Source organism: Anas acuta, chromosome 3 (genome assembly GCF_963932015.1).
Source record: "Anas acuta chromosome 3, bAnaAcu1.1, whole genome shotgun sequence".
Taxonomy (NCBI): Eukaryota; Metazoa; Chordata; class Aves; order Anseriformes; family Anatidae; genus Anas; species Anas acuta.
In genome coordinates, this window is record NC_088981.1 from 22,983,754 (window position 1) to 23,002,594 (window position 18,841).

The following is an 18,841-nucleotide window of genomic DNA, read 5'->3' on the forward strand; positions in this document are numbered from 1 at the left end:
ACGGGATGCCGTCCTTCCCCAGCTGATCCCACACGGGCTGCCCACAGGCAGCAGCTCCTCAAGCACTGCTCCCACACGGCTCCGTCCCACGGGGTCCATCCATGCATCCCCCAGGAGCAAACTGCTCCAGCACGGGTCCCCCACGGGTGGGGGCAGCTCCCCCCAGACCCCCTGCTCCTGCGTGGGCTCCTCTCCACGGGCTGCAGCTCCGGCCCGGGGCCTGCTCCTGCGGGGGCTCTCCATGGGCCGCAGCCTCCTCCAGGCCACATCCACCTGCTCCACGGGGGCTCCTCCACCCACTGGGGGGCTGCAGCGTGGAGATCTGCTCCATGGGGGACCCATGGGCTGCAGGGGGACAGCCTGCTCCACCAGGGGCCTCTCCCTGCACAGCCCGCAGGGGAACTGCTGCTGCCTGCCTGCAGGACCTCCTGCCCTCCTGCTGCACTCACCTGATGGGGCTGCAGCTGCAGGGCTGGTGCTCACTCCTCTCTTTCTCCCTGTGAAGCAGCCTTTTGTTGTTGTGATTTTTTTCCCCCTTTCTTAAATATGCTCTCACAGAGGCACAAACGACATCATTTCTTGGCTTGGCTCTGGCCAGCAGGGGAGCCCTTATCTAACACAGGGCAGCTTCTAGATTCTTCTCACAGAAGCCACCCCTATGGCCCCCTGCTACCAAAACCTTGCCACGTAAACCCACCAGAGCAACTCTTTCGGTGAAGACATTTTTCATAAGAACCAACCGAAACCTCCCCTGGTACAACTTCAGGTGTTTTGTTCTTGTCTTGTCACTTGGGGCTTGGGAGCAGAGAACCATCTCCACCTCTCTAGAGCCTCCTTTAAGCTTACTATAGAGCACAGGAAGGTCTCCCCTGAGCCTCCTTTTCTCCAGGGTGAACAACCCCAGCTCCCTCAGCTGCTCCTCACAAGACTTGTTCTCTAAACCCGAACAAGCTTCAGAGCCCTTCTCCGGACACACTCCAGCACCTCGACGTCTTCGCTGAACACAGTGCTCGAGGCGTGGCCTCACCAGAGGCGAGCACAGAGGGACAACCGCGTCCCTAGTCCTGAAAAAAAAGAAACTGAGATCTTTTAAATGGATCGATCTACTCTTTTGAAATTTCCAGAGAAAAACCACCAGTGAGAAAGGACCTTTGATTCATGTTACTAGGTAAAGATGCACGTTTTCCATTGTGAGTTTTTAATCAGACACCACCATAAACTCGCAAAAAAAATGTACTACAAAATTTTAAGCAAGAGCTTTATTTTAGCTTATAGGCTTGTTTGTATTAAAAACAATTACTTCAAAATCAAATTCACATAAAACTCAGCATGTAAATGAACAAACTCAAGTTATTATCAATCAAGATCTGTTTCTGAAAGAAAAGGAGTCTGAATTACATTTTAATAATCTTGTATGGCAACAGATAAAATTGGGATGGCAGTAGCATCTCAGAGTTCACAGGGTGAGTTAAAACGTCCCCAGCTCCAGTATATTTTTAAAACACCAGCTGCAGTTAAAACAGCAGCTCGTGCAGATAAATGATTGCTACGTTTCCCATTAACCCACTGAGCAATCATAAAAAAATAATCCCAGTTTCATCTGCTACTTCACAGGAGTGAATGCTCTTCAGTGTTGTTACAGGCACTGCTCTTTTTCCAGCAAGCAATGTACTTGTCCTAAAACATTTTCCTTACAACATTAAAATACAGATTTTCTGAAGACACTCGAAAATCAAGCTCAGCAAGCTACATTATATACACTTTAAATGTACAATTACCATTAAAAATGTCTGTGTACAAAAAGAGGGTTTTTAATTAAAAAAGAAAGAAACTCCACATGCTAAATTTCAATTACATCAACGTTTCAAGAGAACTGACCATAATTAAAAATAGCATCATTCTGATTTGTTAATAACCTTCCCACAAGCAACTGCAAATGTACCTGCAATTCCTTCTCTACTACACATTTAAGATTCTAATAAGCTTTGAGAGAATGTGTGCTATAAACCTCACTTATGAAGTATGTGAAAAGTTATCAGTTGTGAAGACAGAATAGTAGTTCTAGTTAATCAATACAAGATTATTTCAGTAAAATATAAAATTATTCTACTTAAGTAAATACTGAAATGGCATCTGATTTACAGCCAGTTAGACAAAGAACACAGCTAATGACTAGAACACATACATCAGTTAAAAAGTCAAATATATACAAAAATATATTAGGAAGTGGTCAAGTTAAACCACAGGCTCATGTAAAAAACGTTTTAAATAGCAGTAGCAAAAAATAGCTATTTTCTCTATCTGCAACAGTACAAAAGGCAAAACCTACATATGAGGTAGCAATGCCAAATTCAAAAAAAAAACAACTTTGGAATGAGGAGCACTTCCTACATTTTCATAGCATATCTGTCATGAACACTTCAATTGTTTTGAGAATTAATACATTAATTTACAAAAATCTTTATTAAATGAACTTTTTTTAATGGCTGGAAATTGATTTAGTTAAAAAATGTCTCCTGCTCCTAAAAAGGTTATCACATTTTCAAATCCAAACACTGTACAGCAAAAACGTGGAAGCTTTATTATACACACTCAGTAAATGCTATGGTACATTAAGACATATTTTACAAAGATTGGAATAAGCCAACTGTGGTCATTTTACTCTTTTCAATCATGCATCATTGCAACTTTTGCTACCCCTGTGTTTGTTTCTAGATGCAGGATTAGGATTCGCTACTCACTTCTTCAGCTCCATTTGCAGCTGAAGTGAGCGCTTGTATCATCTACCTTCAGGAATCTGAGCCAGAAGTGTGGCGTCCCTCTAGACAGGGCCAGGGGCAGCATAGAGTCCCTCTTGGCCCCTGTTGAAGTTGCCTCAAGAATAACGAGGAAGTATTTGTGCCCTCCTCCTCATTCTGTCCATTCATCCCTTCTACAGACACTGGTCAGAAGGGGGCACCTGAACTTTCCTGACCAAAAATCCCACTAACAAAAAAGCTAGAAGGGGGAGGAATCTTGCAGGGGCTGAATTTTCCACCTGTAGCTCCACTGACCAAAAAGCATTGCCTGCTCCTCCAATTCAGGCAAGTAAGTCAGACATCTGAAGTTAGATGGTACAAGTAACACCAAAAAAAATATCTGGGTGGAACTTCCATATTTATTGTATTAAGAAAATAATATACTTTACATCACAGTGCTTAATTAACGTAATAAAAAAATGTGTAAACTCAGGATTCTAAATAAAATTTAACTTGAAAAATTAGGGCTCCAAGACTTTTTAAAATTCACAATTATTTTTTTAAAATTGAGGTCACAGACAGTCAGTTCACATAACTCACGTATTTAGGATTACTTGCAAATACTCGTTGATGCACTCAATTGTTTGGTCACTTTTTTTTTAAAGCCTAAATAAATTGACCAAGTGCAAAGGTAAGAGGTATATTTTTATTTGCAAAGAAACTTTAGAAGTAATTTGCAAAACAGGTATCTGGAGCGCTCTAGTAAATGTAAGGAAATATGCGGTAGGGTACGCGCCGACAATACCTTTCCCATGCCAAGCCATACTTTTTCTTACAATGATGTTCATCACGAGCTTCCCGATGAACAAGCAAGCAGATGAAATAAATCACATAGAAATATGGCAAAATGTGATTAAAACCTGCAGAAAAAAAATGTGAGGAACATCATTTTTAATACATTAAAAATACCAAAAATTTTAGTTATTAACATGTGTTGACATAAACTCATTACAAACTGAAGCACCTTTTACTCATTGTAGAGTATCAAACATTCATCAGGATGGTACAAATATTGTGACATATTTGCACATAAATGCGCCCCTCCCCAAGTAATAATCCTTAAAATTCATAGTCTTAAAATCCACCAACTTCTCTCTCAATGTCTGTAAAGCTGTCCAATATCTAAGTTCTTTAGCTATCAAGCACACAAATAGTTAAGCTTCTGCAGCACAGGGCTGCCACATACGAGCCCCCCAGGGTTTTCTCTGTTTTGGAAGTAAATAGTAAACTCTACCTTTGCTCAGAGCACACTAAACTTCCCTCCCACTTCCCCCAAGCAGTTACTGGCAGAGAACTCAAGTCCATCATTTTTGTGTAGGAATCCTCTTCCAAGATACAGTCTGCAAGTGTATATGCTAACCAGTATTGCCTAATTTCAATTAAAGTCCAAAATGTCTGGAAGTACACTTCAACTCCAGCAGCCTGTCCTTGCTGATGCTCCTGGTCAAGGCCCTAACCACTTGGTCAAAGACCCACTCTTTTGTAACTCTGTATGTCTTACAGCCTGCAAAAATCCAATTGTGCCACGAGGTGGAGTAGGTCTGCCTCAGACGACCTGCCACGCTCTTTTTTGTGTTTTGATTTATGTGTTTTATACACGTATGTGTTTGTATTTATTCATTTATTATTGCCTTCAGGCAAGTGAGGAGCCCAAAGCCATTTTTCTCACTTGAATGAACTTTGCAACTTTTTAGAAACTCTGCATGGAAACACTATAGCACAGCTAGTAGCCTTAAAACGAAAAAAGTAAGAATTTATTAGCAAACAAACCCCAGCATTATTGAATGACCAAGTGTCAGAACTAATTGTCAAATCTATATTAAGATATAAAGGAGAAGATTTAAGAAAAAAATAGGTGTCATATCAACCTTGCAACACGTAAAACTGCCATTCACTTAATTCCAGCTTTTATCATCTCATAATTATCACTTTGCATTTCAAAACCAGTCAGATGCCAAAACAATTTAAATAAAATCCACTTTCATTTTAGGAACTTACCACAGGGTAGGGACCATGCTAATGCCATGATGATGTCACCGAGATAATTAGGGTGACGGACAAAACCCCACCAACCTGTAACAAGAAGCCCTTTTCCAGTTGCAGTGGGTATGAATTTCAGATCTGTGAAGAGAGTATTGTAGTCAATACAACAACTGAAACGTGCACATCCAATATTCCAAAAGAGACACTGTAAAGCGAGTTGAAGAAATCAAAAAAAATGCACTTACAGGCCAATTTGGGATCTGCTGGATTCCTTCGGAAACTATTTTTCTGAGAATTTGCACTACGGAATATGTAATACCCAATACCTGAAAAAAAAATATTTTTTTTGCGTATTCTGTGCTTTCTGTTTCCTGACCTTCAAAAGCATTCATATGCCTTCTGTCAGTCTTATTACATTGAAATCAGTTATGTCTCTGAGGAAAAGACATTCTCCAGTTCTCAGAGCTCTAGCAAGGCAGAAATGCTACTGGAAAACCGTGTTCTGCATGCTTTCACAAGTTAATGATCAACTTCTAAGATTTAGTAGGAGCTGTATTTTTGCATCGAGCTTTAGATTTATATCTGAAGAGGATCACACACATTAAATGTATGCCTTCGCTTTCTAAGTGTTTCAATTTTGTCAAGCTCACAATTAACTTTTTTATTTCAAGTTCACTACTTAGATAAAAGGAACAAACTAGTAGGCCACATTGGTGCAAATCTAAGGTCCCCTGAAGACACGAGATCCATTCTCAAGTTCTCAGCTGGAAGATTATTTCCACTGAGATGTGTGGAAATAATGCCTATTCCTATGGGCACTGGGGAAGGAGATAAAAATTAACAAAAACAAACAGCAAAACCTCTTTTCCCCTAGCTTCAATAAACTGTAGCCAACAGGGTTTTTTTTGTTGTTTTTAGAAGAAACACTCAAAGTAGGAAGCAATACTTTTCCAGATGTGATTTTAAAACGCAACTGCAACACTCTATTCTATGCATTTTAAGTTGTAACTCTGTCTAGATTGTATCCATCTAAAAATGTTCTATATGAGATTCTCCTTTATCCTTCCTTTAATAATATCATATCACATTCTTTGTTTTAAACAATAGCCAAACACATGCGTCCTCCAACTGTGCTTAACAGAGAAAATATGATTACTGCATCCCAGTGGAAGCTCCCCCACCTTACAACTCAAATTAACAGTTAGTACTACATTGTCACTATCAGTAACGTTAACATCTACTATAACTTACCATTCAGAATAATAATTGCTGCAGCAGCAGGCCAAGAAATTGCAGTAGGATGTCCAACTAAATAGAAGGCCTGCAGACTGTAGACAAATGGAACCCATACCAAATCTCCAAATGCGAGCATGAATCCAAATCCATCATGGGTAATATCCATTGTAGTCAGAACAGCTTCCTAGAAACATGGAAGATGCAATTTGGAATTCACAAAGCCTCATTATGTAAACACTGCGATTAGAAACGGTTTCAGTTTAATACAAGGTTGAAGGTTTATTTACCTCATTCCAAAGAGCATCTACCACATAAAGAAGCTGAAAGCTGTTCACGAGTATCATTGACAGAGATGGCATACTCTGATTATGTATCTTCATCTCAGCCAAGAGCATCACCAAGTTTATAACAACCTAGTTAAAAAAAATATTTTATTACAAGTTTTCCTTGTAAAAGTGTTTTTTCTATCATACTATAGTACATTTTAATACAGATGGTTTTGACTGATACTTAAAAAAAAAAAGTAAAAATCCATTCAGACAACAGTTTGTAACTAACCACTTTTCTGAAGCAGTAGCTTCAGCATATGAGTACTTTAAAAAGAAGCTTTCATTTTTCACAAAGCAAAGATGCATAGGAGTTGTCTAAAGTAAATAAAAATGGTCATTACAAATTTATCAACAGAAAACCATATAAGTATTTTTCCTGTTTTTAAGTAAATATTGTATTCTTAGCATCTATCATGGAAAAAAGTCACGAAGTAGCTCAGATTACTGACTCACCCAGCCAATTAATCCTGGACGCAACTCACAGAAGTATTTGAGGTCAAAACTCCCAATACGAGGGTTCAATTCATGTCCAGTAAAGAAGTCGTAAACAAGATACCCTGCAGATGAGACACGCTCCTTGTTGAAATATCAGTCCTTTTATCCATCACTATATTCCCTATAAGGCACTTGCTACTCTATACTAAAAGTACTGTCATTATAAATAAAAAAGCAACATTTTGGCAAAAAATATTTGAGAGTATATGCAAAGTATGAAGCAATAGCTTGTATTTTAAGAGATGCAGGTATCTTATTTATTAGAAGGGCTAAACGCTTCAGAAGTTACTGTAGTCTTATCTCTCTTTGACTTTATTCCTTGTTTTCAGCCTTACCCTGAAGATCATCCATGATGATCTTAATACCAAGTTATTCCACTTTTCTTCCTACTTCTTTACTCTTCTCTGCGAATAATTCCTTTAGCCATGACAACAACCCGCGTATCAACAGAAGGACAAGGAAAATACTACCTGAACTTCTAGACACCCTGCATTGAGTTAACAGCTAACAACCACTGTTACTTCTAGTTCTGTACCCAACTTCCCACTGCCAGAATGTCTTAATGTCTTAACTGAAATGTCTTTTCAGTTTTTCCTTCCAGTCGTTTCTGGAAAAGTCTCACCAACTGGGGTACTATGAAGATAACTACATAAGCCACTTCACAAATACAGAAAAATTAAAAAACAAAACCAAAACTCTTTTCTCATAAGTATAGGACTAGACCAGCCAAGAAATTTTTAAGTGTACCAGTTTGGGTGGATATAGTGTGCCAGTTTTGGCTGGGATATAATTAATTTTCTTTAAAGTAACTTCTATGGTGCCAAGTTTTAGATTTGTGACCAAAACAATGTTGATAACACATTTTTGCTATTGTTGAATAATGCTAATATAGCATCTAGGTTTCCTTTATTTTTTCACTCTGCCCCTCCCCGCACATAGGTTGGGTGCAGAGAAGAGTCTGGGAGGGAACAAAGCTGGGGACAGGTGACCCAAACTGACCAAAGCAATATTCCATATAATGCAACATCATGCTCAGAAAAATTAAAGGGGAAAAAGGGGGGTAGGAGGAGTATGGGGGACTTGCCAGAGGTTGCCATTACTCGCCATTACTCAGGGACTGGCTCAGCATCAGTTGGCTGGTGGCAAGCAATTGCTTTTTCCCTTTTTTTTTTCTCCCCCCCCCCCTTTTTTTTCTTCTCCCTCTTTTACTTGTCTTTATCTCAGGCCCATGAGTTTTTTCCACTTTTGCCCTTCTGATTCTCTTCCCCACACAAACAGGGAGAGTGAGCAAATGCATGCATGGTAGTTAGCTTCTTGCTGGGGTTTATCCATACCAGTAACTTGTGCAAGATAATCCAACAAAAAAATTTAAGTGTTTTACAGTATCTGCATGTGAACAAAAATGCCAACTTGCAACATTAACACTGCATTTGGAAAAAGAAAGAGTCAGTACTACAATAACCTGCCTTAAATCTAACCTTTAATTCATAAATACAAAACAGTAGCAAATAACTGTAGGGAAATTATCCAAAATATTAACTCACCAGAATTTCCACCTGGTGCTAGGTCTTCCTCAGGTGCTTTCAGGGACCGGATATACAGATAAATGCTCAATCCCATAGAAAAAACTGCAGCTGATACTGCGAACTGCAGGAAGTGTTCGTACAAATAATGAAGTTCGAATTGAAAATATAATAATATTCCAATAATTGCAGCAGTCAAAACAAAAGCATAAAACCCTAAAGGATGTACAAGAAAACCATATTAGCAAAAATTTAAAAAAAAAGTTAAGTCATTCTTAGAATCTACCCAGTCCTACCTGTCTGCATATTTACTTCTGAGATTTAAGTGTTTACCAGTATTGTAGCCCTATTCCATCTTAAAGCGAGATTTAAAAATGGTGCATCTTACAAGACTATGACAAAACACCATTGAACTTATTAATGTAATACTTTAATTCTTTTACCAACAGGCAGTGTCTTTGAACTGACAATCAATCAAATAGGTGGTCTGGAATACCTGGTGAGGCATCAAACTACACTTTCCTCTTTAAGCCAGGAAAAGCAGGACTGCTCAAGGGTCCATACTCTAACCTTAGGTGAGAAACTTGCCTGATAAATAGGAAGTGAAATCATAGCTGAATAAAGACTCAGAACTGTTCTTTGATCTCAGATGTTCTTCTTGCCTGTCAACTACAACATACTTTTTACTAGTCTGTAAATCAGACATCCAAAAAGATGACCTAAGAAACATGGGATAACATTTCTTCAGATCATTCCTGAACATCTCCTTTCAAGTAACAGTCATTGTTACACAAGCATTCTTAACAATCCAATAGGTAACTGCCTATTTAGCAATTATGTGATGAATACGACAAGTGTCACCAAGCACAGCTGGATGGTAAACCAGATGCCCTGCATAATCTAATGCCTTGCTCTTGTGGCAGTTAGTTCCTTCATTACTAACCATCCTGCTCCACGAAGAGCCTCATGTTTCATGATAAATTTACAACAGATACCTAGTTTAACTATTGAGTGCATCTTTCTTCATTTGTTATCATTAATTTGTGGTACTGAGCACTACAAATCAGGTAGGGGATTCAAATTTCAGAACGAGCACATCTTACCATTTATCCTGTACTGCAGTTTTGTTCCATTTGAAAGAGGTAGGCCTTCCACAACCTAGGAAGGACAAAACAATAATGTTTCAACAAAATACTTTGAGAGCACTGGAAAGGGAAGGACAATCACGGACATCTCCATCATCACCACCACAAATCAAGTTAACTAGCTGGATGTATTCAAATCTCAAGACCATGCACTGCTTTTAAAAGCACACTTTGGATATCAAAAGAAAAAGGGTACCAGTTTCAAATAAAAAAATAAAATCTTATTCCTAGCATCAAGAAAACAGAGCAGCAGCTCCAGTCATTTTTAACAGGTGTACCAACAGAACAATTTGACAGACTGATCAATTTATTCTAGTATTCTTTCAGAACCTGGCAATATCCCTTAAGTCACAAGAAGACTGTAATAGACCATTTGCCTGATTAATATGGCTAGAATAGTTAATATGATCTTCCATGCTTTAGAAAGTAATCTTAATTTCTGGGAAGTTTTTTTCTACTGGATATCAGTAACTGAAACTGGGTAAACAGTCTTCGGGTTTAAAAGTCAGATACCTGGAATTCTTCTAGAATTCTGCTACGTAAATTTTATCCATGCTTTGAATTGCTATGTTATGCTTTCTGCCTCTTCCACTATAGAACTTATGAAATGCATAGCCATTAATTTCCTAACAAACTGTGTTCTCTTAAGCTTACAGAAATCAGCAGTAGCTATCTGTCAGCTTAATATGAAAAATATATTAATTTGCTTTCAAAAATCACTGCATTATGAACATACCTCATCTTTCAGCCTAACTCACAAATCAACTATCCATAAAGACACAATTGCTACTGAATAGCTTACCTTTCCAATCGGCAGTAAGTAGAACAGAGCTTGAAGGAAAAACCACAGAAGAAAGACACCAAACACCCTAGCTTCCCAGAGACTTTCAAGTGCTGGCATAGGAGGAGGGAAGTTCATAAGGCTGGGGTCGTCTTGTTCACACATCAACAGCAAGTAGAATACAGTAGCAGGTAGGAAAAATATCAGCACGAAGGTTCCTGTAAACAGACATAATGCAATATTAGAAGATAAGCATGGGAAAATTAAAAAAAAAACTACTTTCAATCCCACTAATAAAGCTTGATACTAACATCAGTAGCAAAGAAATCATCTATTCCTACAACAAGACAGCAGCAATCCCTCAGTCACATAATAGGATAGAGACATTCCTCTCAGTCCCACAGGGGGTCACATAACCAACCCAAAGGATTGCATCCATTACATCCCTTTAAAACTGTCAAAACAACAACAAAAAAAGTATAAAGAATCACGAATCAAACTACCAGGTTTGAAGCACTTAGCTTTAAAAATGTAAAAAACTTTGCTAGTTACTTCCAATAAGATTTATAAAATACTCAAATCGCACTGTGCAGGATCAAGATCTCCACAACATTTCACTAGAGAACCATATGTTAGAGCACTTCTTTGACTTTTACCAAAATCACTCTAGACTGTCACTGAAGCACTGTCATATGATTCTGGAATCTGCAACTAGGGCCCAGAAACAGGAAAAACAGTCCTTCATAGGACAGTATGGTCAATAACTAAAAAATGTGACGTTCTACTATTACTAAAATTTGCACACATACCAAATCTTCCACCAAACTCCAGCTCTTTTGTTTTTGATGATACTTTCTCAGTAGTTTTTACCATCTCAAAAACCTTTTTCTCTGAATATATCTCTTCTTTTTTCTTTTCCTCTTCTCTTGGACGCAAGCTGTACTTATCAAGCACACGCTCTATTTCCAGGTCTGGTTTCAATTTTTGCTGATAATGCATGAATGAAAAGATTTTACTAAGATCATCTAGTTACTTTACCTTATTTTACTCAGGACATTATTCATTTTAACAGAACAATATACAATATATTCTACTTCTACACACTACTTAAACATACATTTTAAATTAAGAACCCACTAAACCCACTACCACTGCAATCATGTAAGCAAAATTAAATACTCAGTATCTGTTCCAGTATGGGTTATCCATTCCCACCCTCTTCCCTTCTGGTCTAACCATCAGTTATTCTGCTCCATGCATTAGCTAGCCACCAGGAATAAAGAACTGATTTGACTGAAAAATTCACTTTCTGTGGACAAACATTAAAACATAAGACAACGTTCTCTGCAGTTATACCTCCAAGATTTTGCTGGATGTGTCATTTCTCTCTGTGCTGTCAGGTTCACCATTGTACCTTCTGGTGTTGTTCTCACTTGGTTTCTGGTTAAAAGAAATATAATTTTAGCTTTCTGAAAATTTTATCTCCATTAAGTGCAAGTATAAAGTGAACAATTAAGGACACTAAGGATCTAGTTTGTTTCAACTGAAACTGCTCTGGTTTCCTCCACATGAAAACAAGCAGGTTCAACATCCTAAGCACAGACAGTTTCAGCTCACAAAGAAGGGAAGAAAAGCCATTTAAAAAAAGGAAAAGGTTGCTATGCTTTTTGCTTTTTTTAATTAAGAGTGGAATTAAGAGGTAACTTGGAAACACTATTTTTAATTCATCAGTAGGAAGTGCCAAGTACAAAATACATGCATATTTAGTAATATTATTAAAACAGAGGAAATTTTAGAGTCCTGTACATGGCAGTGCTATGCAGGAGTGTGAAAGTTGGGTTTTCTATTAAACAACCTTCTAAGAAATTCTCTTCAAAAAACACTCTAGTCTATACAACTGAAGGAAGACAACTCATTGTTGTGTTTTATTTTAACACAAGCTTTGTATAAAAGGACCAGGTCATTACAGTCATAAAAAAAAAAAAAAACAAAAAACAGATCAATCCAACTTCTCAATTAAAATATCGTTGTCCTTATGGCTTTTAATCTTTTTGTCCAAAGTGTAACCGCTGGCTACAAGCTACTTAAAACGAACACATGGTCCATTTAATTTAAGGTGGTTTGGTTTAGTTTAAGCCCAACTAAAACTAAGATCTATTTTCAATAGCAAACAGCAAAATAATTTCCGGTTCTAGGGACCACATCTCAGACAGGTATTCATGTGAAGACATCTTAAGACTACATGGGGCGGAAGAAACACTGTTTACAGTACCACCAAATTCACACAGAAGATTTCAATGATTTCTTCACAACTTGGAAAGCTAGAAAGCCTATTTGCTAAGTAATAAGGCATTTCTATGATACATTTTTGCAGCTAATTATGTTGCTCAGGAAACATGAAGTACACCTGGCTCTTATAGTAATAAACCCAGTATACATAAAAATATGTTTTTGGGGAAAAAAGTGATGCTGCAACCAAGAACAAACAAGCAAGCAAAACAATACCAGTAGAGCTAAATTGGTTTCCTGAATAATTTTCTTTTTGTCATCTTTACGTTCTCTGCTTTGGGAAGAAGAACGGCGTCTGCCTTTTGCTGGCCGACCAGGAGATCTAGATCGAGACCTGCTAGTACTTCTTCTGGAAGGAGAACTTGAAGAAGACTGGCTCTTCCTGGGCTTGAATGATGATTGGGACTAACAGAAAAAGGGGAAGAAAGCAAAATCTTGTCTTAGACACTCCAAAGAATAGCTTTCGAAGCATTATTTTTTTGTGAAGACGACTCTGGCATTTAGTTTCACAGAACTATCTTTTTATTTTTTTAATAGATACTGTACGACAGTGTTAAGAAAGAGTAATTATAGCACACTCATTTTGCTGGTAATACCTAAATAATTCTGTCCAAAGTCCAACTGCTGACAATTCCTGTCAAAGCTACAGAAATCAGGACAATATAAATGTGAGCACCAAACTCATAAGCCTACTATTCACTTAAGCCTTTGTGTATGACTTCTATTAAGGCTACCGTTTCATTTACTTGGCTTTATTAATACATTTGCCATGTCAAGATGCAATGATCTGCATAATGCAACACAACTCAAATGTAAAAAAATTAAGTCAGCTAAAAATCATTATATTAGATATGAAAAGTGATTCCATAAGGTTTTCCCCACAAGTATACATTTTAATTTCTCAGTGGAGTCTGTAATTCTGATTTTGTCATGTAACATTTACACAATACAACTTTCATAAGACACAAACACTTTACAACAAAGGAAGGTACTTTCTCAGTTAGAGTTAGCTAACCTGCAAACAAAGTAAACAAGTTAGAAACTCTTAAAGCAATGAACAACTTTTTCTAGCTCAAGCCCAAAAAGAAGCCAGTTGCTCACACACACTGCCAGTAAAAGGTAAAAGTATAGTTCACCTACATTAATATCAAGCCTCTAATTACTGGCTTTCTAAGGTACCTGAAAATAATTTTTATAAGCAATCTCTGTATTATAGAGTTCCTGAAGGACGTTTTTCACCCCAAAGGTATCACTGCTTTTACAACTTAAAGAAAATAATGATGCTTCTTTAAAACCATGGACAGTGTGCTGAACTTGAGATATCCCACAATGAAGAACTATTGTTTAGCACCAATTCCTTGGAGACAGTTAATGAAAAATTTGCAAAACAACTATCCAATCAGAAGTTGTATTCTTATCTACATCACAAAAATCAATACAACCTTCCATTAGCAATACTGTTATTTCTATGAAGGCATACTCACCTTTATATCACTTTCTTTCAAAGCAAGTTCAGTCCCATCTTTGTACTTAACGGTATAAAGATGAGTAACATCATCATAATTAGTCACTTGTACTTCATAATACAGGACACTTCCTGGCCAACGACCCATCACCACCTCGCCATCAGCAAACCTTCGGTTCGGCATTTTCCAAATCCTAGAAAATAAGTAAGTTAATAGTTATGACGTCCAAATATCAAGCTTATTTTTTTCCCCTACTGTCTACACATCATTTAGGCTGGAAGAGGGAAGCTTTAAAGTAAACAACTCTTCAGCTTAAATATGCAAAAAGCTTCCTGATTAAAAAAAAAAAAGTGATATATTTCCCAAATACTAGACAGAAGAAATAGGTTTAAAATAGATCAAAGACTGTAGTTAGATGCTATGAAAAATGTTCCAAATGCATTAATAGTACATCTAGGTAATTCTTCTACATAATCTCCATCAAAGACCATCAAAAGCAGGCTATATATTTGACCCAGTACATATATGTAGTTGATTCTATCTAGAGCGGGGAAAAAAAGTAAATGAGATGACATCTAAACATCCTCTAACCCTCCTTTTCTGTGGTTCTAAAAAATTACATACGCATTCATCCCTAAATGCGAAAATAACATGTTGTTATTTTAACCAGTCTATTCCATACACGTTACTTGCCCAGGTTGCCCAGAGAAGTTGTGGATGCCCCATCCCTGGAAGTTTTCAAGGCTGGTTCAATGGGGCTTTGGACAATCTGGTCCAGTGGAAGGTGCTCCTACCCACAGCAGGGGGGTTGGAATTAAGGGATCTTTATGGGGACCTTCCGACCCAAACCATTTTATGATTCTGTGATTAGCCACATTACTTATGCTTTTCAATTTGTTACACCAAACATTCAAAAGCTAGGGAACACCTGAATTCTGGCTCCTATCTGGATTGAATGTTTTCTCTTTTCCACCTATTTCATCCCTGTCTGCACCATAAGGTTTTTACTTGATTTTAGCAGAATATGGCTTAACTGACTACTGCCCTTAGTCCCCTATGCTGGTGTACTGAGAAAACTGTAACTTGAAATCATGCTTTTAAATATAAAGCCCTTTGAAATACTTTGAAAAGTTCCTGATATTAAGCTATTGCCATCTAAAAATAAGTAACTATACTAAAAGGTATTCTTATTACTTGAAATTCTGACTCAGGTCTCAACATTGAGTGAGGGTATCTTACTAATCTAGGGTAAAATACACATAAACTTACATGCTATCACTATGTGTATAATGAACTTTGGAACTTGAAATAGGAAAAAAAAAAATCAGCAAAAGTTTCTGTTTCAAAGCATTTTTTAAATCTTGTTTGCTATGTGAAGCCCCACAAAATGATTGGAAAACAAATATTGAACTAGATACTCATTCATTACACATTAACTAACCCGCAGCAAAAAATCAGGTTCTTTGGCAAACCATCATAACGCACTGGGGGTAGAGCTAAAGAAGGCTGTTCAGTCAGCTTTAATTTTGGCACTGCCTGATGTTCCTGCTCTTGGTACATTTTATACCTGTGTAGGTCTCCACATCAGAAAGAAAACAAGAACTCAGCAAAATTGCCTCATTTCCTGTTAATATCGTGATTTGCTTCAGAACAGAAATAGCTGACCATCCTCTTCGCTGTATAATATTTCAGGAAGTTAAGACAGTAAGTTTTATCAGTTAATTTCACTGCTGCTTGCCAATCAGTAAAACTGGCACCTCCACAAACTTAAGAGGTCTAGTCCATGTTTGTACTGTAGGCACAGGCTCTTCCAGCTCATCTGTTTTCTACCAACAGTTTCTTGCCACAACCTCGTTACTTTCTTACGCTTTCTGAATTTCAATTCATTCAACCCTGTCTCTTTCCAGAGAGTTTAACCCCCTTAAACTGCATACCCTTGTTCCTTACGACTCTATGAAATACAATTTCTCTACTTTCATCTGAAATTCTTTTCATTCTCTCCTTGGTCCTACTTAATTCCCTGGGGGTTACTGCCTCTTCTGCCCTTGTTCACTGAACAAGTTGCACTTCCTCATCACCACATTTGGGCTCAAGATTTGATCTCAATGTCACATCTGTTTCTGCATCCAGTTCTCTTAGCCACAAGCCAACTCTCTCTAACAGGTTTGTGTCTACTACAGCTCTTCCCCCAATCTCTTTCAGTTACAGCTTCCTCCTCCTCTTCCAAACGTAATCTATGTTCTAGTCCTCTATACCAAGTCCAGGCACGAATTTCACCAGATATCCTAACCTGATCTATGCCTTAAAATTGGTTCTTAAGATTTATAACAATCACTTAAAAATTAGATACATTTTTATAGGGATAATAAAATGCAACTCTCTGCCAAACTTCAAAGCTCAGCGTTCTAGTAGACAGACTGAAGATAAGGAAACCTTATTTAATTCTTTTTAAAAGGCAGTAAGACCTTTTCCTCCTCCAATCTTGCACTCAAATGGAGCTGAAGTTGGCTTTGAGAAGTTAGGAAATGTGGTTCAAGCAGAAGAGTCTAAAAAAAGTGTTATGTTATTCAGCCTGAGATAGATCACAGTGATACAAAATTCCAGACTAGTAAATTAATCTAAGCAAGTAAAAAGATTCTTTTCTGATTTGAAAGTAATGAAGAGTATTAATAATGGAAAGTTTGTTTCTTCCATTTTTTCTCTAAATATTAAAGCTTCATAATGATGCCAAACCTTAAACACTAAAAAAAAAAAAAAAAAAGTATTACTTGTTACCCTGTCAGAAATTACCACCTCCTGCACCAGTGTACCCTGTGCAAGGGAGGTGTGCAATCCTCATTCCACATATCCCACTTCAAAAACCTGCATCATTTAAAGGCAACTTTCATCTCTTCAGATAACAACAATCATTACTGGCATCGGAAAAAAAAAAAAAAAAGAGACAGAAAAGAGATAGGATGCCTTAAAAACAAAACAACAAAAAATCTTGCATTTTAGGAATTAATTTTGAATTTAGCACTCTTTCAAGCTCAAACACACGTTCCTGATAATTTTCAGTGTATCAGAAGGCATCAGCTTACTGTTCACTGTGGTCCTATGCAAACCTTTTATTTAACTCAAAGGGCTTCAATATGTATATATTGAACATATATATATATATATTCTTATATATATATATATATATATATATATATAATTATGAACTTTCTTAAGGAACTCGGCATCTAAGTAAATGGCTCAAAAGGATTTTGCATCCTCTAACAAGTGAATTAATGCAGAAATGTCTGGAACCTAAATTTGGTCAAGAAGAAAATAACTACTGACTGAACCACGAACTAAACAGAGAAACATGTTGCCCCATGGATCTATTACTGGTCTTTCTTAATGACCCTCCCACTATATATGTAGAAAGGTATTTCAGTCAAGAAAATACGAATAGAAAGATGACTACAGCTTGTAGTCCCTAGGAGATCACACCACAGCAGGTGCTGTGTTTTGAGAGATTAAAAAAGAAAATAATAGCGGGGTTTCTTCTTGGAAGAACTGTGGGAAGTTCATATATCGCCCGTGATTCTACACATTAATTGTGACACCTCAATGCTGGTGTATGTCAGAAGAGGGAAAGTCGCTGCTGAACTCAACAAAGCGACCGAACGGCTAAAAACCAGCCAACCGCGGTCTCGGAGCCGTGCTTTTCACCGCTGACAGCGGAGAGGGAAAGCGCCTGAACCCCGAGCGCCCTGGGGCGGCCGCGAGCCCCGGCGGCGCGCTGTTGACAGGAAGGCGCCCACACGCCGGAGGCGGCGGAGGCCCGGCCTCCAGGCCCCGCTGGGCGGCCCCGCCCGCACCGCCAGCCCGGGCCTGGCGCGGGGCCTCCGCCGCGGGGGAAGGGAGGGGAGGGCAGGGGAGGGGCCGCGCCGCGCCAGGCCGCCCCTCGGCGCCCCCCCACGAGGGAGGGGAGGCCCCCGGGGCCGAGCGGCGCGGCCCGAGCGCGGGGAGCCCTCCAGCAGCCTCCAAGCGGCGGAGCGGAGCTGGGCCCGGCCCGCCAGGCCTCCCCGCGGCCCTGACGCCGGCGCAGAGAGGCGGCGGCGGCGATTGGCCGGAGCGCTGCCCTCGGGCAGGCGGCGGAGGCGGGGGTGTGTCCGCGTCCCCCCGCTCCGCTCCCGGCGCCGCCGAGCCCTTACCTGGCTGCCGGCCGCAGCGGGCCGTGCGGGCCGTGCCTCCGCCGAGCAGCGCGACCGGGCCCCGAGCGCCGCGCTCCTCCTCAGCCGCGGCAGCGACGGTTAGGGCCGCGCAACGGTCCGGCCTCCGGCCACGCCCCCCTGCCCGGCGCCAAGCGCGCCGATTGGCTGGGCCGCGCGGTTTGAATCGCGGGGGGCGCCTCGCCATTGGCTGCCGCGCGATGGCGCGGTGCGGGAAGGGGAGGGGTGGGGAGCGCGGCCTCCTCACGGCGGGCTGAGGCGACGAAAGGGGGGGGGGGGGGGGGGGCGGAGCGGGCTCGCCTCAGGCCGCCTGCGCCGCACGGCCCCGCCGCCTCCCCGCCAGCACAAAGGCGGCCGCAGCGTGCGCGGGGCTGAGCCGTAGTGAAATAAACAGAGAGGCACTCTTTAAAAAAATAAAAAATAAATAAAAAATAAAATCAATAAAGTGCGGAGGGAGGGAGGAAGGGAGGGGACGGCGCGCGTTTGCGCCGTCCTTTTGAGGCAATCTTTCTAGAAAGGTCACCGAAGGGGCTGGCGCGTTGTGAAATCAGGAAGTCTCAGCCCTGGTTTTGGGCACAAAGAGGTGGCGGAGGA

At 39.7% G+C, this 18,841-nt stretch overlaps 1 protein-coding gene across 1 annotated transcript; it reads right to left on the reverse strand.

Moving 5' to 3' along the window:
• Positions 1-1,232: 1,232 nt before the first annotated feature.
• LBR (lamin B receptor) lies at positions 1,233-18,386 on the reverse strand. Its single transcript, XM_068676100.1, has 14 exons — positions 18,230-18,386; positions 14,064-14,238; positions 12,796-12,984; positions 11,647-11,730; positions 11,100-11,277; positions 10,312-10,508; positions 9,468-9,522; positions 8,386-8,580; positions 6,800-6,903; positions 6,305-6,430; positions 6,033-6,201; positions 5,027-5,107; positions 4,797-4,919; positions 1,233-3,658 (listed from the first exon to the last, which is right to left on the reverse strand). The coding sequence occupies exons 2-14, from the start codon at positions 14,226-14,228 to the stop codon at positions 3,498-3,500; spliced, it is 1,827 nt and encodes a 608-aa protein (XP_068532201.1). The 5' UTR covers positions 14,229-14,238; positions 18,230-18,386; the 3' UTR covers positions 1,233-3,497.
• Positions 18,387-18,841: the final 455 nt, after the last annotated feature.

What these genes read in the sequence shown, in the direction of transcription:
- LBR (XM_068676100.1), bottom strand. Translation starts at nt 14,228, where the DNA reads ATGCCGAACCGAAGGTTTGCTGATGGCGAGGTGGTGATGGGTCGTTGG. An exon ending in TGAAAGAAAGTGATATAAAG is followed by an intron (nt 12,985 to 14,063) that starts GTGAGTATGCCT and finishes TTTTTCTGTTAG; the next exon opens with TCCCAATCATCATTCAAGCC. An exon ending in AAACCAATTTAGCTCTACTG is followed by an intron (nt 11,731 to 12,795) that starts GTATTGTTTTGC and finishes TCTTTTAACCAG; the next exon opens with AAACCAAGTGAGAACAACAC.